The sequence below is a fragment of the Watersipora subatra genome, chromosome 3, assembly GCF_963576615.1.
Source record: "Watersipora subatra chromosome 3, tzWatSuba1.1, whole genome shotgun sequence".
In the NCBI taxonomy this organism is placed as follows: domain Eukaryota; kingdom Metazoa; phylum Bryozoa; class Gymnolaemata; order Cheilostomatida; family Watersiporidae; genus Watersipora; species Watersipora subatra.
In genome coordinates this window covers 32,318,089-32,343,054 of record NC_088710.1, presented here as the reverse complement: position 1 = coordinate 32,343,054, position 24,966 = coordinate 32,318,089, and the positions used below count along the sequence as shown (strand labels likewise).

General features: G+C 35.6%; 3 protein-coding genes across 3 annotated transcripts; all 3 read left to right on the top strand.

Moving 5' to 3' along the window:
- Positions 1-15,578: 15,578 nt before the first annotated feature.
- On the top strand, positions 15,579-17,009 carry LOC137390511 (uncharacterized). The gene has a single exon (XM_068076840.1). The coding sequence runs from the start codon at positions 15,579-15,581 to the stop codon at positions 17,007-17,009; it is 1,431 nt and encodes a 476-aa protein (XP_067932941.1).
- A 322-nt stretch (positions 17,010-17,331) lies between these two features.
- LOC137390510 (uncharacterized) lies at positions 17,332-17,913 on the top strand. The gene has a single exon (XM_068076839.1). It carries the CDS (start codon positions 17,332-17,334, stop codon positions 17,911-17,913), a length of 582 nt encoding a protein of 193 aa, XP_067932940.1.
- Positions 17,914-18,930: 1,017 nt separating this feature from the next.
- On the top strand, positions 18,931-19,515 carry LOC137390509 (uncharacterized). The gene has a single exon (XM_068076838.1). It carries the CDS (start codon positions 18,931-18,933, stop codon positions 19,513-19,515), a length of 585 nt encoding a protein of 194 aa, XP_067932939.1.
- Positions 19,516-24,966: the final 5,451 nt, after the last annotated feature.

Genomic DNA, 24,966 nt, shown 5'->3' with positions numbered 1-24,966 from the left:
TGGTTGGACTCACCTGTTTGTAACCATCGAAGTTGTGAGTTCAAATCCAGTGTGATGCAGGTTTTATTTCTTAGACTTTATACGCTATACTATCTAGAGAAATGAGCAACATACAAGTACTGAGATTTATATGGATATGTCACATTTTGTTAGAGATATCTGAAACATAAAAAGAATATGTTTAATTATTGTGTCCGTACCCTCTTGAGTAACCCTTTGACAGGCAGACATTGAAAAGCATTAATACAACAACGTATCCTACAAACTTGCTGATGTCAAATTTGATGAATCTAACTTGTTACAAAAGAGTGTACAAAATAACATATGTCACTTTCTACACTGCAGAATATACCTCAGATGTTGTATAGACCATCCATATAGGACAGGCTACCTTCACCACAATATTCCCACTTGTCACACCTGCCAGGCATGTCACTAATAGTATTTCACTATCACCTGTGTCTCAACCTGGATCTGCCCTGATTCCTCTTTTTTTCGTAGGCTTGTGAATATAATAGTCTTGGTAATTAACCATGACCAATCCTGCGTACATATCTCAGCCATCTTAGCCATTTTTCTATTAGAATATCCACCATGGATGAGAGAACAGGGTTGGATTTTTGTGTTCTTGACCTTATCTTTCAATGTGAAAATCATTGTCATGTGTAGTTGTCTCATCATGAATGTGTGCAGCCTCTTCACTTGGGTTTGGTACACTCTAGTTCTCAGGTTTATACAATAAGGATGTAAGGATAGCAGCTCTGTATATCTGACACTTAGTTCAGATGATTACATGCTCATTCCTCCCCAAATGATTCTCAAGTTTTCCAAAGGAAGCACAGGCTGTTCCAATTATCTGATTAGGTTCTTCATCAAGTGATATTTATATGATATATATGTTCAATGATATTACTGGATAAAGTAGCACCCAAGTATATGAAATCTATAAAGAAAGTTAGTGATTTGTTGTCTACAAGGATGTATATAGGATCAGGTGGTGGATGCAGAAGCTTAACAGGTTGATACAGACATAATGGTTTCTTTATGTTTATCTTTAGGCTAAATTTAGGTGCTGCTTTGACAAATCGATCTATAAGGATTTGCATTTCCTCAGCTGAGTGGACAACCAGGGCACTGTCATCCCCCTACAACATGTCATTGACAAGGAACTTGGTTGTGCATGGTTTAGATTTGAACTGCGAGACTCCGCCGAGATTGGCACTGTGTCTTGTTTGGATGTAGACTCCGTTGCTGTTGTCTTTAAAAACAACTTCAAGTTTAGCAATATAAACTATGTCATGAGTAGCTGACTAACTGCAGACTACAATACTCATCTAGTGCAACCATATTATATATGCTAGTACCCTGGCACTCTAGTGTGTTATGAGAGATCATCAAGCATACCAATAAATCACATAAAGTAAGTATGATAGATATAATTCCATGTATAACTTTTGCAATATGTTATTGCGCTTTTGTTTGTTTTATAATAAACAATTTAATTTGTTTGTTTGAATTTTGTTTTGCTACACAGAGAAAACTGTATCTGTATTTAGATTTATACATACATATGTTGAACTAAACTAACTTTATTAAATAGTAAAGAATCACATAAAAGAGGGAGGCAAGCACATGCACACTGAAAGTTAAATGTTACCATAGCGATGTGACAACAAATAAGCATAGGTTTTTAAACCAACAAACTAACTGAGATAAAAGTACAAACAACGACATAATCAACAATAGAACAATGAGAGGAAACTCAGTATTGCCTAAAGTGTAGAACTCATTGTCATTAGAGCTAGTAGGGATGATCTCCTGAGATTGCCACAGTGAGAGAGTCGTCTCCTCGGTAGAAGTAAACTTCTCGACTTTTGTTAGCATTCCGTCTCTCTTCTCACCTTTTAAAGAGATTTCTTTGGGCTCTTCAATGTATTTAGTTACATGACCGAGCTGCGTGGTGACATGTGAGAATATTCTTGATGTGTGAGCTACCGGAGTTGTTCTCTCAATATACCTTGTTAGAAAGGCAGGCTCCTGGAAACACAAAAACAGTGAGATAATAAATTTATTAGCACAATTCAGTGAGGTAAAACTGCAAAGAGTGTATTAACAATGTTTCATTAATAAAAACAAGAGTAAAAACAAAGCTTTGTATTGCTCTATAAAACAAAAATGTTTTGTACAGTTTATTTGTTGATAGCATGATTTATATTACATTTTATCATGTTATATTACATTATACATATATTATATTGTATATATAAAATATATTATATATAATATTATATATTTTATATATGTTATATTGCATTATGCATATTATTACATTATATCATAGTATATTGTACTACAATATATTCTCATATCTACTGAGTCAATCTATCAGCAAATATCTATCAGAGAGAAAGTATTATTACCTTAGTCACAAGATACCGCTCATAGTCCCTCACTCTTCTTCTTTTGATTTTGGAAATATCAAAAGTTTTTCTAGGCCAAACCTTTGGTGCTACTTGTTCCTCATCATCAGTTTCATTTTCTCCTACATCCATGTTATGGAAGTCGGCAAAAGATTCCTAGTAATAAATCATCACATGTTGCTTCAATACATACAGAAATGATTGCTACGAAAAAGACTAACTCTTGAGTATAGGGAAGTAGTTTACAGTATATGATGTCATGAATGCTGTTGATGATTTTCTGTATTAGCCATACTGTAAAGTGACAAGTCTATGGACCATGTGACTCCTTTAACTATATTCTAATTTGACTCATTATGGCAGCACACAACCTGCAGGGTAACATTCTGTCTTGCCACATACCTGGCTACTTGTGGGAATTGTCTTTTTTCCATGGAGTTCACTGTTAGATGAGGTAGCATCTTGAACATACGGCAGGCTAAAATTAAAAGCACCCATAATTATTCATATCATGAACACTTTCTAGAAATGTTTTTAGCATCAGTTTGTTAGCCCGAGTACAGCATCATCCACACCAAATGACACACTTAGTCATACTTTGATCTCTAGAGTGTTTCTTATTCTTTCCTTGTCTATTGTATACTTCTTTACAATTTCTACAACTGTGCGTTTATTGTTTCTGATAACTGGAGTCGTTTCTCCTTTTTAACAAACTAATTGTTTTCCTGAAACATCACAATCCTAGCTCTCACCCATTGTTTGTGTCCTTCGATATCTCTTTAGTACCAGGATTGGCACAAAGTGAGACATCTGGTGGAGAGATCGATGCTGCAGACATCGACACATCTTGAATCTTCTGTTCCAGATTCTGAAGTTTTGTGATACCTGTTAAAATATGATGTAAACCCTGTGAGCTAAGAAGTCATCTGACACTCATGTACTTCAATATGACACAGTAACTATAGTCAAAGGTTTGATATGGTAACTATACAAGCTGTCTTTACACTCTCTGTTGTAGAGAGAACTTGTACATTCAACACAGGAAAATATATCCTTCAGTACTTGACACGCATGGAAGCTATCATACAATGTATTCATGAGTTGTTCAACTACCAAAGCTATAAGTGAACTTATCACATTGATAACATAAATACAAAGTAATATAATGCTTACTTACAAAGTGGGACAATCTTTCTACTGTGACAATTCCCCATTTTAACAAACTCTGTTACAATTCGATACGAGAGACGTGAGAGAATAGTAATACACTGTTAGACAAAGTCAGAGCTAACAATACAGGGATAAAATAAACATTGCACATAACAATGGTATTATTACCTAAAGTAACTGTCTGGGCCTTATAGCTTGTGTATGAAATATAGAAAAATGCAAGTGATGAGTATTCGAGTCAAAATATCATATTTAAATTATTAACTTAAATATTAAAACCATGATAATTAGCTATGGTATTCGTTTCAAAATAATATTTCAATATTGTGGTAAAATTTTAACACAATGCTTCCTTTCACCTTTGAATTAGCTGCATACATTATCACCTTCCATACCGCTTTTAAACTACATAAAAAATATTCAATACATTGTATTTAAATTTTTTAATTGATTGTTATAAATTTATGTTATAAATAGAATAAACACTAAATAGAAATAGACTGCTGCCATAATATAAACACTGCTCAGAATATAAAGAACATAAACTGCTGGCATCTCAAAAAGCATGCAGCACTTAGTAACGCTTTTCCTTACAAGATTTTATCAATGTAAGTTAAAAGTCCACGTGAAACGGACATCATCTCATATGAAAAATAGTTGAGATGAGAAGACAATTCTACAAATGTATCACTTTATAAAGCTTTATTAATAGCAGATACCCACAACTTATACCAATTATACCTCCTTTATTCTGAACATACTGTTTATACTCAGTGATGCTCTCACTCAGAGAATTGTACTATAACAAGGAATGATAGACTGGCAGCGTGCTGACTAACCTATATTATAATAACTTATAATAGTGTACTAGTAGGTTAAATAGCTTGCCACGAACAATTATATGAAAACTTATTTTCTGTTCAAAACTCTCACAGCTTGAATCCAATAGTAACAAATTATTTTCAAATTTGGCAGTCTTACTCGAGAGAAATAAAACTATATAATTGTTAGATATAGCATTTCTCTATTGTTAATGAGCAGACAACTCCTTAAATACTGCTATTTATTCTTGATAACAAAATAGCTGTCTCTGAAGCTGTATAATTATGCACCTTGAAATTCTCTGTTTTTCTCCATTTTTAACTTGATCCTGATTGTCAATTGATTTGATTATAATAATAATACTTAAAATATTCAAGCTAGTTTAATAACTGCAAATGACTTCAGAGCATGTAATGTTATCAAAAATTTAAGACTTTGTTCCACAAGAAGTATCTATAAAAGAATACATGGCTTACTATTTGTGTGTAAGTTGAATTGAGAGTTATGGGTATATTTAAATAGTATTACAACAAGATTTTACTCTCTACTTTTCTGTACACTTCCAACACTGAATGTGAAATTATTTATTCGCTGTATATATAAAAATAACATAGTTTTTAATAACTGCTCACTTGTGCATTAGCATGCATTAACACAATCCTAGCTTTGTTCATTGTATCTTCAGTAGCTTTTATTTCACTTGCATTTGATTGGTCAAATTTCTTCCAGTAATGTACAACTGTAAGAGCATAAATAAGGATTATGTAGAAGTAAACGAACAGTTTAAACTTTAATTATGAGTGTTAAAAATAGTTATTCAGAGTATTATGGTCAGTATTCTGTCAGTCTGAAGCAAAGTTGAGTTGTGTATCAGAATAAATAAGAAACCACTTGAAGCAAAGACCAAAACATGGAAAATCGTAAGTTACATCATCCCGTATCCTTTTTTTTCGTGACGTCATTTTATCATTGTCGGCCATCTTTATAGACAATTTTATCGTTAAAAACACAAAGCTTTTGTAATGAATTTTCGAAAACAATGCTTTTGTTTGCATTTTTTTTTCATAATAGTATTAAAACAACGCCAACACATACTATTAATAAAAGAAAATGATATTTTTCTACAAATATGGCGGCTTGAGACACAATGGCAACTGTCATACGTGAAAGGCATGTCCGACAGGTCACCTACATAAACCCCAGTTAGAAAGTACATTTAATTACTTATTAATAAAAATTTTGGCAACTTTTTACCATAAACAAAATGCTCATTGTCAGCTATTGATTTGGTTTATATGTAATAATTATCATATTAAATATAGGTAGCAAAGAGGTTATATAACATTTGTATAGTACGCAGTAACCATTCAAGTTGCTAAACATACTAGGGATAATTATCTTCTATCAAGACTTTATCAATATCTTGTTTCATTGAATTAATCAGGTTGAGAAAACAACTCCATGATCATTTTACTCGTGGTACTTTTATTAACAGGAATGAACCACCTTATATAAACATAGATATTGAATATACTCAGTGATGATCCTACACGGAGAACTGTACTATAAGCAATCAATATAATATATGTTATAATATCAGTGTATGGCTTACACTATTAAAGATGTGGTTGCGCCAAATTTTAGGTAAATTATATATATATACAATATATATATATATAATATATATATCTATATATATATATGTATCACCAAAGTTTTCTGTTGCTACCCACACCAGAAACTAGTTACTAAATAAAATAAGCAATCTTCATCTTTAAAAGAACATGTTCGAATATATTGCAAAACCAACTGCATCCCTAAAAAAGTCGTGTATAGTCAACATTATATAGTCGTTTTCAGTATGAATTTGTAAATAAAAATATCCTAGTCACATTTAATTAGTTGATTCAAGTACAAAACAAATGGTTTTATGAGTTTACTGAGTCAGTGAGCGCATAACGACATCAACTTTTTTGAAATCAAACGACCCACTGATTCTGGCAAATATTTAATAACGCCATTCTTGCACCTATTTGGCGGACTCATCTGTTTTCGATTAGTAACGTGGAGCATAGAAGTTTTTGAGCTCATAATATTTGGTCCGTTAGAATTGAGTCGAGCTATGCAAAAGTACCTGTCAATACAGCCCTGATTACACTTCAAAAATTCATTTACCAGACAAGATTTCAGCACAGGTGACAACGAGGCAAGGATGTATTCAATTTGTTCTGCAAATCATGTTTTGCATTTTCTTATTGTCAATAATAGTTTTTGAACTTTCATTATACACGGCTTTTTATGTTTTGTTTTGGAATTGTCCGATCTTACCTTGTCATCAGTACCTTCCCATAATACTTTGTGATGTTCCCTTCTCTTCACCGTGCCAACAGCTTTAGTGTAATAAAATTAAAGCTGCTTTCAAATCAAAACTTTCAATATATCTTCAACAGTGTCAATTCATGATATAACTTTTACAAGCCAAAAACTTTTCATCTCAGCATAAAGTTTTTATTAAAAACATCCATCCAATACGTAGCCACTCACATACATGTAGCTTCAGCTCATATAATAGGACAAATAAATCTACTGCAGCAAACTTAATATAAAAACAGAAAACAAAATATATGATGGTATGTGCAGCCCACATTCGGTTCTTTCTTTCCCATTTATGGCAGTTTTGAAACTGACATGACTGCTCCGTTGGTGGTGCCACATAAACATCCTGCAACCAATAATGCAAATGTAATAATTATATGTTTTATAGATATTTCGTTCTAACTTGTATCTACTGAATGCTTTCAATTTGGGAGTCAGACAAATTGCGAGTTTAATTTTCAAAATAAATAAATGTTTAGCAAAAGCATAAGTGAGCCAAACCACCAATTCGAAGCTTTGTTTCTGGGAGTTAAAGATGTGTATTGATCAATGAATTTTCCTAACTTTCTACAAGTGAAAAGTAAACATAAATTTTAATCATAAATCTACTTTACTCGCTAAAACTGCTAAAGAAAGTTTGAAGCAAATATTATAGCTAGGTGAAATGATAAAAAACTATGAAACGGTGACTGGTGATGGCAGAAAGTTATAAATTTATTAATTAGTAAATGTATTGACGAGTACTAAATTATTACCTTTAGTATGTTTAACAATTGTTCATCAAGCTAAGCCATTATATTGCTAGATGCTATAGATCAATTAAGAAGCAGTCAATTTAAGAATCAATGTTGTTTATTTTGTAGCAAGAACTCACTGTGCATCTGTATCAAACATGTGTGCACGGGAACTTACATCATAGTCTCAAACAGGAAAATATATTCTGAATATAAACGCAACAGTATATATATATATATATATATAAAATTGTATCCTCACCCCGGTTAATCCATATGGGTGGTAGTTTCTGCTCTAACTCGGGTCTCCTACCAGAAACCTGAGAGCTTGAGCACTCGCCTCAAGATCTTAGCTGTTCCCATTAGCGCACTTTTCTGCAACTCACCTGAGTTGATTGCTGTCGGTAGTGAGCAAACCACATTTTATGTGCCGGTGTTATTGCGCCCAGTGTGCCAGTGACTACTGGAATTACAGTTGTTCTTACATCCCAGCATTTTTCAATCTCTTCTCCAAGAGGGAGATATTTTTCTACCTTTTCCTTTTCTTTGCTAGCTGTATTGTAGTCATTGGGTACTGCTATATATATTATAGTAGCCTTCTTGTTCTCCTTGTCCACCACCTCTATATCTGGTTGGTTTGCTAAGACATGCTTGTCAGTCCGGATGTAGAAGTCCCAGAGGATCTTAGCGCGGTCATTGTCATTGACCTTACCAGGAGCTTCCTAACAGTGCTGTGGTTTGTTAAGGCCATACTCATCACGTAGACTTCTATACACAACACCTGCTACATGATTATGCCGCTCAGTGCATACGTTTCCTGCTAGCTGCTTGCATCCACTGATGATGTGTTGGATAGTCTCAGGTGTATCTTTGCACAGTCTGCATCTAGAATCGTCTCTAGTGTGAAAGATTTTTGTTTGAAGTTGCCTTGTTGGGAGCACTTGCTCTTGGGCTGCCATGAGTAGCAACTCTGTATTGGCCGTTAGGTTTCCTTTGGTTAGCCACATATATGTCTGGTGAAGATCGCCAACCTTAGATACTTGTTGGTGGTAAGCACCATGAAGAGGTTTCGTGTGCCAGTCAATTTCCTCATCATCAGGGCGAAGCTCCATTGTCAGAGCAGCCAATTGAAATTTAGCTAGCAACTTATCTGAATTGGCCATGGATGCTGCATAGGCTCTGATGCTTTGTTCTTTCTGTTTCACTGTCTGCTGTACACTTTTGAGGCCTTACCGCCATCTTTCCTATCAAGATACAATCTAGTAGTATCAGATTTTGGGGGAAGTGCTCCATGCATGGTCAGCAGTTTACGAGTTGCTATATCTGTTTCTTTGATGGCTTCCTCAGTCCACTTTATTATGCCTGCTGGATATCTTATTACTGGCAGTGCGTAGGTATTTATTGCCATGATTTGGTTCTTGGCATTGAGCTGGCTCCGTAAGACCTGCCAAAAGCGTTTCTTGTATTCGGTAATGGCTTTGTGACGTACCTCGGCTTTGTGGTTGATGTTGCTTTGCATAATCCCCAAGTACTTGTACCCTTCTTCTATATCTTTGATGGTACCATTTGGCATTCTTAGGCCATCTGTGAGCATAGAATGGCCTTTCTTAAGAATTAGCCTTCCACATTTCTCAATACCGAAGGTCATTCCGATGTCCTTGCTGTATACCTGAGTGAGGTGTATTAGCGAATCAATGTCCCTTTCTTTGTTAGCGTACAGCTTGATGTCATCCATGTAGAAGAGGTGGTTTATCTTGGTGCCACTCTTAAACTGGTACCCATATTGAGTCTCCTCCAGCATATTGCTTAGAGGATATATATATATATATATATATATATATATATATATATATATATATATTACTAGCGAGAGTGTGGAATAGGTTAATTTTACTTATCTTTCTTCCAGATTGATGCTTTACTCTGGGGTCACGACAGGTCTGTTTCGTGCTGGTGCACTCTTCAGATGACTTGTGTTGAAGACTTGTGTTCAATACAAGTCACATCTTCACTGTCACAGTTGATCTTGTACATGAAACTAAATAAACCATTTTTGTTTGGTGTTGGTGTGGACAGTTCGGTGTGCTTAGGCTCAGGTGCTATTAGCCATTGAAACATAACATTAATGCAATTCTGTTACCTTATGACTAAAAAGTGAAAATTTTACATTTCTACCACTTCTGGTGTTTTAGTTATTTCTGCATATCTCATATGTGACATCACCATAGGTGCCTTACTGGCAGTTTATGTGCATATATACTGTAGGTATATACCTTATACATGTATACAGTATATATATACTCTATACTAGAGTATTTACCTCAGGTGTTGTATAGACCACCCACATAAGACAGGCTACCTTAATCATAATATTCACACTTATCACACCTGCTATATCTCACACATCTGTTATATATCACACATATTTCTCTACCACCTGTGTCTCAACCTGGGTCTGCCCCAATTCCTCTTTCCTTCATAGACTTGTGCATATAATAGACTTGGTAATTAATAACCAATCATGTGCACATATACCAGCGATCTTAGGCCTTCTTCTCTATCAAAGTATCCACCATAGATGGGAGGATAGAGTTAGGAATTAAGATTTTAGTTCTCGTGACCATATATTTCAAAGTGAAGCTCATCATGGTGCATAGTTGTCTCATCATGAATGTGCAAAGTATCTTCACTTTTTTTCACCTGTACACTGTCCAGGTTTCCGGTCCGTACAATGAGGCTGTGAAAGTTAAAGCTAAAAATACAAGACCAAATTAGTTCAACCATATTATATATACTAGCACCTTGGTAGTCTAGTGTACTAGTCTAGTGTAGCCTAGGGAGATTATCAGGCATGCCAATAAAGCACAGAGAATTAGTGTGAACACAACTATTCTACAATCCACGAAGATGAATGGTTAGGGCAGGTGGTAGTGTGCTGGACATCAAAGCTGAAGGTATTTGACTCGAATCCTGTAAGGTGCAACCCTCTGGCAGCAACGTGAAGACATACATGTAGCTATAGACAGATGAACAGATAAGACTCTTATTACAGTAAAAAATGGATGTGATTTCTAACAGCAACCATAAGGTGGAGACTAGAGTTACCATGATCTTCTACATGCACTGGTTGAATGTTGAAAAAAAATCAATAAATATAAACTCTTTGTTGTACTCATCTCCTTTCCTTCATATTAAAACTAGGGTAACTGTTAGAGAACCCTACTAACATTTCCTGTCTACTACTAATCTGATGGTTGTGTGCGGCGTAATTATTTTACTATCAATCTTCGAATCGAATAATTAAACTGTCAGGTTGCAGCAAAAGTTTATTGTATTAGAATCTCAACTTAGTAATCTGGTAATATATTCATCTCAAACACTTCGTATTCTGCACACACATTGGATTCTAAAAATGCAGTTCTTATATATATCATACATAAAAACCATTGGAATCCCAGAATCGTATTGCTACAATAACAATTAATTAAATAGGAAAACACTTATGTTTATAGAGATTGCAAGACACAAAGACACTGAATGACTCAGGAGAATGTCAATGGCAAACCAGAACCAACATGTCAGATAATAGATTCGATGATAACTGTATGAAGAGGAAAATATTGCTGACTTCTTTAGCTGGCTCCATAAACATCATGCCACGTAATTATTGTTCCACTGGCAAAAATATCTTTATACAATCAATTAGATGGTGACAGTCTAACCAAATGTCTCGGATGTATCAGTGGTGTGGTGAAAACGAACCGGATCTCGTAATTGACTCTAAGCTTTTGTATAAACTAAATGAATGTTGTAAGATAGAAAATAAAGTGTTATTAAATTGCATTTGACCTCTATCTTACACTAACTCACCAATTTTATTGTCTTGTGTTAAGTAAAACATCGCTGTATCCGGGTCTAAGGCGCCACAAGGGTTGTTTCGACGTGTTTTGTTTCGACATGTCTCGACACGCCTTCACTTCCTGCAATTATCTTCCATCCACGCTCGGCATTATGACTTTTGAATTTCAACTAGTAACACGCAACTGATGATTTAATTGACGATTTTTCTGTTCAGAACATTTTGGCATTTATCGCTAATTTGTTTCGTTTGACTTCTTGATTTAGCTGTTCGAGTGTTTTTTAAAGACGGCAAAAGGTTTGTGTCGATAATTTTCTATCTCTATAATATCGTTATTTTTTTATATTGCTGTGGAAAAACTTTTAAATATGTTAATCATTTGTAGATTTCACGGTTTCGGTGTTGACTGAATAAAACAGCAACAAGTCATCTCCAAATCAGTGAATCAATTCCAGCTTAATACACTTGCCAGCTACAAACCTAGCGTAAACCGTTATAGTGAAATCTTTCCTAGAAGAGAAAATAACCAACGAACATCAAAGAACTGCTGGGTGGACTTAAAGGTGTCATGTATTTACCAAACGTGTGTACACAAGTGCCACAACTATTGAGTCGGCGTACTGGCTATATTGAACTATTTAAAGGACATTGATTGACGCGGGATCCCTGAGGCGCCGTGCAGACCTACACTATTGATATACCACACAACCTCGTAACGCCATTTAAGTCGACGAATATACGTTCAGTAATTACCGAAACAACGAACCGGCTAAATAGAACAATATACATTGTATTTGCCAGCTAAGAACTTTATTCAGACAATTGGGATACTGTTATATCTGATATCAGCCATGTACAGATAGACGTAAGGAAAACAACAAGTTACATTGAATTGGAGCAATCATATATCCAAACTGTTAAAAGACTTTAGACCTTATGCTGGGTTGTTTTTTCGATTGTCTCAGTACCTCTCTAAAGATGTTTTGCTAATTCTGTACAATTCCTTCATCAATTCCAAACTCTCGTATTGTGTTGAGGCATGGGGAAATGCTCCAGACTGCTACTTAAACAAAATTAAAGTTTTTCAAACCGTTTACTCAGAATAATTAACAAGAAAGCTTATGATTTTTCTGCTAATCCGCTATTCAACCTAAATAGAATTTTAACTATCAAAAAGTTATACAAATACAAAGTACTGATAAAAGCACACAACACATTTTACGAAACAAACAATAACAGGACGATAACACATTTAACTACTCATCAAACACACATAAACCTAAAAATACCATTGTTTAAATCAAAAACTGGTCAATGTTGTTTGGATTATCAAGAGTCATTGCTATGGAATCTACTACCGGTTACACTGCGTAAAATTGTAAATGCTAATTCTTTCAATAATGAACTGAAGCGCTACCTCAGACAACCAGACGACTAAACCAACTAGACATACTTCTGCTGACTCTACTTTCAGGTTCCGCGCCTTGATTAGCCTTGCTATTGCGCACAGGGACCTCATCATCACCTTCCCTAGAGTGACTTTTTTTTTCTATTTCTCTTGTCTTTTTATACTGTTAGAAACACTCTTCATACTACTTTTTGTGGTTATTTTATAGATGAAAATAAACGAACAAACAAACATCACTATGCAGCTTACATAACAAACTCCCAGAGTTATGACATCCACAAATTCCATCTTTGGGATTAGTTCCATCACATGACAACCCACCCATCCCACTGTCTGAACATTAAGAACGTTACATTGGATGATTCAAGATTATTGCAAAAAAGCCAGTAACGGAAACCCAGATTAAAATCCTAAAAACGGCATCACACCCAGACGATAACAACTTTCGTCATGCGATACGAAGATCCGCATCTGGTATCAAGCTACACCAGACAGGGATTAAAACTAGAGATTAAATATTATGAAACCCCGCTGACGTAAATACAGCAGGACGTAGCCAGGAACCCCAAAAACTACAATATCCAAAATTAAAGATCTGGAAGATATAGCTTCACTCTTGGACACCCAGGCTAACTCCTAATTGATATATAAGAAAGAATATTTACCCATATATTTCACTCTTCAACACAAGCTTCTTCACAGCGGTCAGACGTGTCAGCAGAAGAAATGGAAGAGTCAATTTTAGGAGAACAAAAGGGGGTGACTATATTCTAAGTCTCTAGAAATTCACTTGTATACTTTTATAAGTTTAGTCTAAAGTGCAATTTATTATATATTTTCTTGTTCTTAAACAAACATAAGGTATTGTGAAACCCCTCTTTGCATACCGTAGGAATTTCTTTACCTCAGAGCATAGTCTTAGATTCTCACATCTAGGAGGGTCTTTTATAAGATCCTGAATACCTAATCAACGAAACATTGGTTAACAGTCATTAATCAGGATTAGGCCTATCTGAGTTTATTATAATAATTTAGCAGTGCATCTGCTCGTGACAATAAACCTGAGCTTACTCCCTAACTGTTGTAAAATTACTTGGTAGGATAATCCAATACTATCAATAATCAACACAACAATACGGAAATATTAGGATACTCGAAAGCTTTAAACATTTCGATAGCTTTATTAGATAACTACTGAACAATTTTAGATCGTTTAAGATTTAAAAAATTATTAAAAATTGTCACTCTGTTTTGAAACTGTCATATAAATTTTTCTTTGAGCAATTTTGCAATCTTATGGATTACTATTTTTGTAAACTGCCCTGCTTGGATGGTGGCTAATTTCGGTTGGTAATCGATCGGCACACGGTTTGGCTGCCGCGGTTAGTGTCTTTTCCGAAGTGTCTGTCATTTTTGGCCGGTCCTCGTTCGTACTTTATAATCTATTGTGGCGCTTTTGGCCCAGTTTGCAACTGGTATTATTTTGTTGACTCCACATACCTAAACTAGACGTATTGAAATTTCTTGTAGATCACATATTTTGCAGCTTCAATGGTATTGAAGCTCTTTTGTGTAAAAGTATAAGATTTAATTTTTGTATTGATATTGACTTGACTGTGATATTTACTTGTAAAGCAATCTATTTCAGTTTTTTAACCTTTTTGATTTTCTGTAATTATAAACGAACCCAGGGTATTATCATTATTGCTCTTTTAAACATCATAATGAATTCAGAACAAGATGTCAATTCAGCGGAGCACACATCACAAGCAGGTAGTGGCCACAGAATGAATAGCCCACCTACATTTAGAACATCAGATCGTATCAAAAAGTCTACATTGCTCAAGGATATTCCAAAGTGGATAAATGGTGAATTAGAGAAAATAGAGGATTTTCTGACGAATATGCATACTGAAGAAGAAATGCAAAATTTTTCTTCTGCTATCGAGAAGATGTTTGAGGAAATACAGGAGAAGTGGGTCGAGTTGTGTAAATTGACTGATGATAAGGAAAGGTTAACCACACTACACAACATGTTTGAATATTATGGGTCAACTGTGGATGATTGCAAGAGAACGTTAGCAAAGAGAATAGAAGAGGCAAGCAGGGTCGACTCCGCAGAATATGACAGTGATATAGAAAGAGAGCTGGAAGAGGCAGCTGCAAAGTTTCAGCAGCTGATGGCTAGAAAGAAGGCAAGGGACTCTCAGAGCTCTTCCACAAACAACAAGAAAAATCGTCTTCCAAAATCCGAGACAGGGTCTGCAGCTTCAAACGCTAAGACAAAAATGAACAACTCCGGTTCAAGTGAAATACAAGCCCTCACCAAAGCATTGATCGCAACGATGAAGTCCACAAAGTGCTCAACACTCGAACCCAGCGTTTTTAAGGATGATCCTACTATGTTCAAGGAATGGGAAATAGACTTTGACGCCTACATTGAATTGGTAGGCTTAACAGGACTGCAACCACTAAGACACCTCGAGAGATTTATTTCTGGTAAAACAATTGATGCAGTCAGTGGGTATTTTCTTACCAACACAATGGATGCTTATGAAGACGCAAGGAAAGATTTGAGAGAAAGATTTGGTAAACAGTATGATGCTGCTCTCAGATTAAGAAAAAAGCTTGAGGAGTTTCAAAAGATTGGCACAAGGGATGCTGATTCTATAAGAAAATGCGCAAATCTTCTAAGTCACATCAAGTCCGCAATGCGAGGTGGTGATGAGTTGCGCCTATTGAATGACAGAAACTAAAATGAGATTCTTGCTAGAAAATTACCAGAATGGATGTTGAGATTCTGGGCCAAAAAGGTGAGAGTGTGTGTAAAAGAATATAGCAGTTATCCTACTTTTAATGAATTTGCCGAATTCGTCAAAGAGCAAGCTGAAGATATGGAAGAAGAACGAAAGATCAACGGACAGGAAGCAAGTCAAAACTATCAACATGAGCCAGATTTCAATAAAAAGGAAAGGAGCTATGCTCAAGTCAATCCAATGAAATTACGAAGCCATTTAACAGGAACCTCTCAAACAAGTGAATGTCTTTACTGTAAGATAACCCATCCAACGAACGAATGTTGGGCACTTGCTAAGCTGCCAAGAAAACCAAAGAACTTATTTTTTCAGGAGAATGGTCTTTGCTTTGGCCGTACTATAAGAGGACACCTGTCAAGACAGTGTCCAAACAGAGCTTTTTGTTCCAAGACAGGATGTGGGAGAAGACACCCAACAGTCCTACACATCGACTTTTCGACAACATCTAAACATTGGAGAAACCAAGAACAAGCTGCGGTTCCAAAGCCACCAAGTGAAAGAAGCTCAACCACATCAATGCCCAGCACAAATATTCAGCCGAGAAAAGAACCAAGTGCAGAACTTAAACGGATATCTTCAAAGAAAACTAGTACAACAGTTAACTCCCTCAGCATGATCTTGCCAGTGCATATAACTACTGACAAATCTCCTGCAAAAACGCTACTTGTATACGTGCTCCTTGATTCAGGTTCAGACCACTCTTACATCAATACAGACTTGGCGAAATTTCTCCAACCCAACTACACAAGAGAATTAGTCACAGTAGAAACTCTCACAGGAGAATCAACAAAATGGGTCACTTTATATCAAGATATTAAAATACAAGGATACGAACAAGCAGACTTCACTTACTTGGATGCCTATGGTTGGAAAGACATTGCATGCATTCGCGACCACATTCCTTGCAGAAATAATGTGGCAAAACTATCTCATTTTAAAGAGTTTGCAAGCAAATTGCCACCTTTGATGGACATTCCCATTGGATTGCTAATAGGAGCAAATTGTCTCGAGGCTTTTGCCCCTTTAGAAGCATTACTTCAAGCTAAAGGCTTGCCGTATGCCAGGAAATCAATGTTGGGGTGGACCGTCTTTGGAGCAGACAACAGACGGCAGGGAGATAGAAGACTCATTACACACCATACATGCATCAAGCACGACGATCATGTTCTCATATCTCAAGAAGACATAAAATTTCTCAACATCATGGAACAAACAACGGAAGTGCTACCATCAGGGTCTTATCAGATGGCTTTACCATTTCGGCAGCGACCACACTTACCAGACAACAAACGCCAAGCCGAACAACGCCTCACTTCACTATTAAAGAGATTGGAGAGCGACTCAGAGTTTAAACTACAGTATGTACCATTCATGCAGGAGATGTTTTCGGGGGGACCATGCTGAAGAGGCTACCAATATTGTTCCCCAGAAAGGTTGTGTGTGGTATATACCACACTTTGCAGTAAAGCACCAAAAGAAAGGCAAACTCCGTGTGGTATTCGATTGTGCAGCTACATATTCGGGAACATCTGTAAATCAGCATCTGCTTCAAGGCCCCGATTTGACCAACAGTATGCTTGGCATTTTGTGTAGGTTTAAAAAAGGAAAAATCGCAATCGCTTGCGACATCAAAAAAATATTCTTCAATTTTCATGTTACTCCATCGGACAGAGATTATTTGTGCTTTTTATGGAAAACAACAGAGGGAGAAGTCAAAGATTATTGGATGACAAAGCACTTGTTTGGAGCCACATCTTCACCTGCTGTTGCTACCTATGGTCTGAGAACTTTAGCAGACGACCATGCCGGGGAATGCCCAAAAGCTGCAGAATTTATACGGAGAGATTTTTATGTTGATGACGGTATCACAAGCGTGAACACAACGGAAGAAGCCCAGCAACTTATTGAGGATGCTAGGGCTCTTTGCGCAACAGGAAATTTAAGACTTCATAAGTTCATTAGCAATGATTCTTCAGTTTTATCATCGATTCTCGAGTCGGAGAGAGCAATCGATTTGTTTGCAGATTATCTGTCCCCTCAACGTACCCTAGAATTAGAGTGGAACCTTAATAAAGATTTTTTCAGATTTAGTGGAAGTGATGTTAAAGCGCGGCCTGTCACAAGACATGGCATACTGTCCGTAGTCGGTCAGCTTTTTGATCCCATTGGTCTTTTAGTACCATTCACACACCAGGGAAGAAATATACTGCAGAAGGTCAATAAGACTAGTGTTGATTGGGATGAGCCCTTTAATGAGGAAATTAATCAATTGTGGAACAGATGGGCTACTCAACTGTCACAACTCTAACTAGAAATACCTAGGTGCCTGGATGGGTTGCAGACGCAATCCGTGTATGAGTTTCACACATTTTCAGATGCCTCGCTGGAAGACATTAGTGCCTTCTCGTATTTGTGATCCATTGACAACCTAGGAAATGTTTGCACCAATCTTGTGTTGGCTAAAGCAAAAGTCGTACCCAGTAAAGGGGTAACCACCATTCCGAGACTAGAGCTACAAGGTGTCTTTTTAGCCACCCAACTCAACAATACGCTTCAAAGGGAGCTGCACATGGATATAAGCAAGTCATTTTTTTGGTGTGATTCAACCATCGTGCTTGGCTATATCTGCAATGATAGGAGGAAATTTCACACGTTTGTTGCTAACAGAGTTCAAGGGACAAGCATCTAACCCTGAGCAATGGCATCACGTACCCGAGGCAGAAAACCCTGCCGACATAGCTTCTCGAGAGATGCAGGCCGAAAAATTAAAACGCACCATGTGGTTTACAGGTCCCAAGTTTTTACGATCGCAGCCAGAACTACAACATAGATTACAGTTGGATATGTCGACACGAAGAGAAGTGTCAGAGAATGATCCAGAAGTTAAGAAAGTCCAAGTTGTCAGAGCGACTGAGATTTCAACACTCATGGACATTTACAACAAGTTGAAGAAGTATAGCACGCTCAAGGGACTGCTAAGAGCCTTTGCTTACTCCAGATAACCAAGAACAAGTCCTTAAAGATTCCTCTGACGCGACCATCAATTGAAAATGTCGAAGCGGCCAAAAGATTAGTATTGAAAATTACACACACAAAATATTTTCAAGAGGAAATCGGAGTTTTGAGAAAAGGAAACCAAGTGATGAAAACAAGTTCATTGCTTCGATTAAGCCCCTACCTGGATCAACATGGCTTAATAAGGATTAGTGGGAGAGCAAGAAATTCTTTATCTCTTACCGAGCTAGAGAAACATCCGATAATATTACCAAAGAACTCTCACTCAAGTAAGCTATTTATTAACTACTACCATGAAATTTCACACAACATGGGACATTCCTACACACTAACATCCATGCGTCAAAATGGCCTCTGGCTCATATCGGGTATAAGAACAGTTAAAAAACAATTAGGTCAATGCATGCCATGCAAGAAGATGAAAAGAAAGCTTATGAGACAGCAAATGGGAGAGTTACCTCAAGACCGAACTAGCTGTGCCCCACCGTTCACACACACAGGAATGGACTGCTTCGGCCCATACGCGATTAAAGAGGGAAGGAAGAAAATGAAAAAGTACGGATTAGTTTTCACATGTTTGTATAGTAGGGCTCTCCACATTGAAGTTTTAGACGAATTAACTGCCGACGCCTTTTTCAATAGACTACGTTGTTTCATCGCCATACGGGGTTCTGTGATAAGGCTCTATTCTGACAATGGAACAAACTTTGTCGGCGCCAACAATTTGTTGGATGCGGAAGCAAAAAGATGCCTATGCAATAGAGGTATAGAGTTTGTATTTATTTCCCCGACGGCAAGCCACCAGAGAGGCGTTTGGAAGAGGCAAATCCGTACCATCAGAGCAGTGCTCAATGACATATTAAGGCAAGTTCTAGACTCGACAGTACTTCTCTAAGAATGGCGTTCTATGAGGTTGCTGCTATTGTCAACAACAGGCCCTTAGGAGCAATCAACATCTCTAATCATGAAGAAACACCAATCAAGCCAAACATGATTCTATCAGAAAGAAAGGAACCCACTGCGCCACCACCTGGAGATTTTGATGAAGCAATATACTGCCATGCTAGATGGAAAAAGGTACAGTGGGTAGCTCAAGAGTTTTGGAGAAAATGGAAGCTGGAATATCTAGACAACATCACGTGTCGTCAAACCTGGACGAAAGTTGAAGACAATTTGAAGGTCGGAGATGTTGTACTTGTAGTCGAATCCAATGAGCCGAGGAACATGTGGCAAATAGGGCAAGTTGAAGATGTGTTTCCAAGTAAAGACGGTTTAGTGCGTAAGGTGACTGTTAGGCTGGGAAATTGTAACTTAGACAAGAAGGGGCAAAAGATGGCAGAACCAACTTATCTTCAACGTCCCATACAAAAACTAGTAAAACTCTTAGAGGATATATAATTCCCACTTACTTTGCCCATATTATATTTTTTAATTACAATCTTCATTTGTGGTGCTAATTCAACTTTAGAGTTGAATGAGCTAAACAACAAAATTAACAAAACAACGAATCAACAAAACCAACACAAGCAACAACAAAAACCAAAACAAAAAAAAACTAAACTCTAAAGTTGAATTAGCACCACAAACGAAGATTGCAATTAAAAAATATAATATGGCAACGTAAGTGGGAATTATATATCCTCTAAGAGTTTTACTAGTTTTTGTATGGGACGTTGAAGATAAGTTGGTTCTGCCATCTTTCGCCCCTTCTTGTCTAAGTTACAATTTCCCAGCCTAACAGTCACCTTACGCACTAAACCGTCTTTACCTGGAAACACATCTTCAACTTGCCCTATTTGCCACATGTTCCTCGGCTCATGGAACCAACTTATCTTCAACGTCCCATACAAAAACTAGTAAAACTCTTAGAGGATATATAATTCCCACTTACGTTGCCCATATTATATTTTTTAATTGCAATCTTCGTTTGTGGTGCTAATTCAACTTTAGAGTTTAGTTTTTTTTTGTTTTGGTTTTTTTTGTTGCTTGTGTTGGTTTTGTTGTTGTTAGGATAGAACTTTATATATTTTGTATTACTAGCGTAACCTTCAAACCTATTGTTTTCTATTAGAATATGACATTGGTATTACTACTATAGTTTTGCAAAGAAAGGGTGCTGATATGGAAAAAAAGAGGACATTTGTTGAGTCCAATTACGTACATGGTGCAGCGGAAATATAAAATCTATTAGAATTTATATTTGGTGGGAGTGTAAGAGAACCCTACTAACATTTCCTGTCTACTACTAACTCACCAATTTTATTGTCTTATGTTAAGTAAAACATCGCTGTATCCAGGTCTAAGGCGCCACAAGGGTTGTTTCGACGTGTTTTGTTTCGACATGTCTCGACAGGCCTTCACTTCCTGCAATTACATGTATCTTCCATCTACGCTTGGCATTATGACTTTTGAATTTCAACAAGTAACACGCAACTGATGATTTAATTGACGATTTTTCTGTACAGAACATTTTGGCATTTATCGCTAATTTGTTTCGTTTGACTTCTTGATTTAGCTGTGTTAGTGTTTTTTTAAAGACGGCAAAAGGTTTGTGTCGATAATTTTCTATTTCTATAATATCGTTATCTTTTATATCGCTGTGGAAGAACTTTTAAATATGTTAATCCTTTGTAGATTTCACGGTTTCGGTGTTGACTGAATAAAACAGCAACGAGTCATCTCCAAATAAGTGAATCATTTCCAGCTTAATACACTTGCCAGCTACGAACCTAGCGTAAACCGCTATAGTAACATTTGAAGTTGGATGATATATAGAGTTAAATATCAAGCATTATTTAAGCTCTATGTTTGCTTGCTTAAATAGCAATGTATTTAAAAAAAAAGATAAAATAGGTACAATTCCATGTATATAGCTATAATAGTAATATGTTATTGATTTTTTGTTTGCTTTACATTAAATTATATCATTTGTTTGAATCTTATTCTGCTACACAAAACATACGGTATCTGTACGAGTATATCGATTAACTTATGAACGACAGTATAAAACTGATTATGTTGCAAATTTATCAGATATATTTTTCTCTGCTTAACACAGTTTTTAGCTTCCAAAGTGTTCACCAATGTTCAAAAATATAAACTTTAGCAATGCAATTTTTTTCTGGAAAAGGCACAACTCCAGTCATTACACTCTTGACATTGTTGGATCATAATCTTTTGCTTAGACACAATGTGATAGCACATTATTCTAACTCGGCTATCCTAAAGGGGCTTTCTGTGGAAGTCCAGTGTTGTATCGAATTGCTCACCTAATGAGATAAGACAGAGTTCCAAAATGTAAAGTGTATATGTAAAAGGGCGACATGCAAATATATCAGGTAAAAAACTGACTAGACAATGGATACGTATGAAAGAGTATAATTTGGTTATATATATATATATATATATATATATATATATATATACCCATATTTCCGAGTTAGGAGTTGAATAAATATATACCAGTTAGGAGGTTGCGGAATATAAGGGATTAGGAGTTAACGCAAATATATATGGGTAAGCCTCCTATATGGTCTAATTTATCTACATTGTAGATATATATATATTTATTCACCTCCTAATTATTATATATTTTTATGGAAATTTTAGGAGAATATGGTATCATACAATATATATTCATCGCCTTATCATACTTTGTATATATGCATACTAGAAAAACTGTCAAAACTTGGAGAATGTCTAGATGGTTGTTGTAAATTACATATCAATTTGAAGGTAAAATAATTCATACCTCAATGAGTAAGCAAAAATAATGATTACCAGTTAGCAGATTGCTACAAATTACACATAAATTAGAATGTTACCATTGTAACTTATGTAATAGTTACAATGGAAACATTACATAGCATGGCATAGCTTACATACCCTTTAGTAAGATGCCGTAACTTATATCATTTAGGAGTTTGCTATAACTTGTTTCTTTTAGAAGCTGCTCTGATTTACATATAATAAAGTATGTTGCTATAACTTATAGATCATTTGAGAAATTGATATAATTTGAATTTCACATAGTTGGTAGCAATTATCTATATATCAGTTAGGAGGCTGCTATGGATTATATATTAATTAGGAGGCAGCTGATATTTATATATCATTTAGGAGGTTGCTATAACTTACATATCGTTGCAGAGGCTGCTATGAGTTACATATAATTTAGGATGTTGCTATCACTTATAGATCACCTAAGACCTTGCTATAATTTGAATTTTCCATAGTTGATAGCTATTATTTATATATCAGTTAGGAGGCTGCTATGGATTATATATTAATTAGGAGGCTGCTGATATTTATATATCATTTAGGAGGTTGCTATAACTTACATATCATTGCAGAGGCTGCTATGAGTTACATATAATTTAGGATGTTGCTATCACTTATAGATCACCTAAGACCTTGCTATAATTTGAATTTTCCATAGTTGATAGCTATTATTTATATATCAGTTAGGAGGCTGCTATGGATTATATATTAATTAGGAGGCAGCTGATATTTATATATCATTTAGGAGGTTGCTATAACTTACATATCATTGCAGAGGCTGCTATGAGTTACATATAATTTAGGATGTTGCTATCACTTATAGATCACCTAAGACCTTGCTATAATTTGAATTTTCCATAGTTGATAGCTATTATTTATATATCAGTTAGGAGGCTGCTATGGATTATATATTAATTAGGAGGCTGCTGATATTTATATATCATTTAGGAGGTTGCTATAACTTACATATCATTGCAGAGGCTGCTATAAGTTACATATGATTTAGGATGATGCTATCACTTATAGATCACCTAAGACCTTGCTATATTTTGAATTTTCCATAGTTGATAGCTATTATTTATATATCAGTTAGGAGGCTGCTATGGATTATATATTAATTAGGAGGCTGCTGATATTTATATATCATTTAGGAGGTTGCTATAACTTACATATCATTGCAGAGGCTGCGATGAGTTACATATAATTTAGGATGATGCTATCACTTATAGATCACCTAAGACCTTGCTATAATTTGAATTTTCCATAGTTGATAGCTATTATTTATATATCAGTTAGGAGGCTGCTATGGATTATATATTAATTAGGAGGCTGCTGATATTTATATATCATTTAGGAGGTTGCTATATCTTACATATCATTGCAGAGGTTGCTATGAGTTACATAGAATTTAGGATGTTGCTATCACTTATAGATCACATAAGAGTTTACTACAATTTGAATTTCATATAGTTGGTAGCTACTATTTATATATCAGTTAGGAGGCTGCAATGAATTATATATTACTTAGAAAGCTGGTGCTATTTATATATCATTTAAGAGGTTGCTATAACTCACATATCATTGCAGAGGTGCCATGTGTTACACATAATTTGGGATGTTGCTATCACTTATAGATCAACTAAGAGTCTGCTATAATTTGAATTTTATATAGTTGGTAGCTACAGTACTATTTATATATCAGTTAAGAGGCTGCTATGAATTATATATTAATTAGGAGGCTGCTGATATTTATATATCATTTAGGAGGTTGCTATATCTTACATATCATTGCAGAGGTTGCTATGAGTTACATAGAATTTAGGATGTTGCTATGACTTATAGATCACATAAGAGTTTACTACAATTTGAATTTCATATAGTTGGTAGCTACTATTTATATATCAGTTAAGAGGCTGCTATGAATTATATATTAATTAGGAGGCTGCTGCTATTCATATATCAATTAGGAGGTTGCTATAACTTACATATCATTGCAGAGGCTGCTATGGGTTACATATAATTTAGGATGTTGCTATCACTTATAGATCACCTAAGACCTTGCTATAATTTGAATTTTCCATAGTTGATAGATATTATCTATATATCATTTAGTAGGCTGCAATGAATTATATATAAATTAGGAGGCTGCTGCTATTTTTACATCATTTAGGAGGTTGCGATAACTTACATATTATTGCAGAGGTTGCTATGAGTTACATAGAATTTAGGATGCTGCTATGACTTATAGATCACATAAGAGTTTAATATAATTTGAATTTCATATAGTTGGTAGCTACTATTTATATATCAGTTAGGAGGCTGCAATGAACTATATATTAATTAGGAGGCTGCTGCTATTTATATATCATTTAAGAGGTTTCTATAACTTACATATCATTGCAGAGGCTGCTATGGGTTACATATAATTTAGGATGCTGCTATCACTTATAGATCGCCTGAGAGTTTGCTATAATTTGAATTTCATATAGTTGGTAGCTACAGTACTATTTATATATCAGTTAGGAGACTGCTATGAATTATATATTAACTAGGTGGCTGCTGCTAT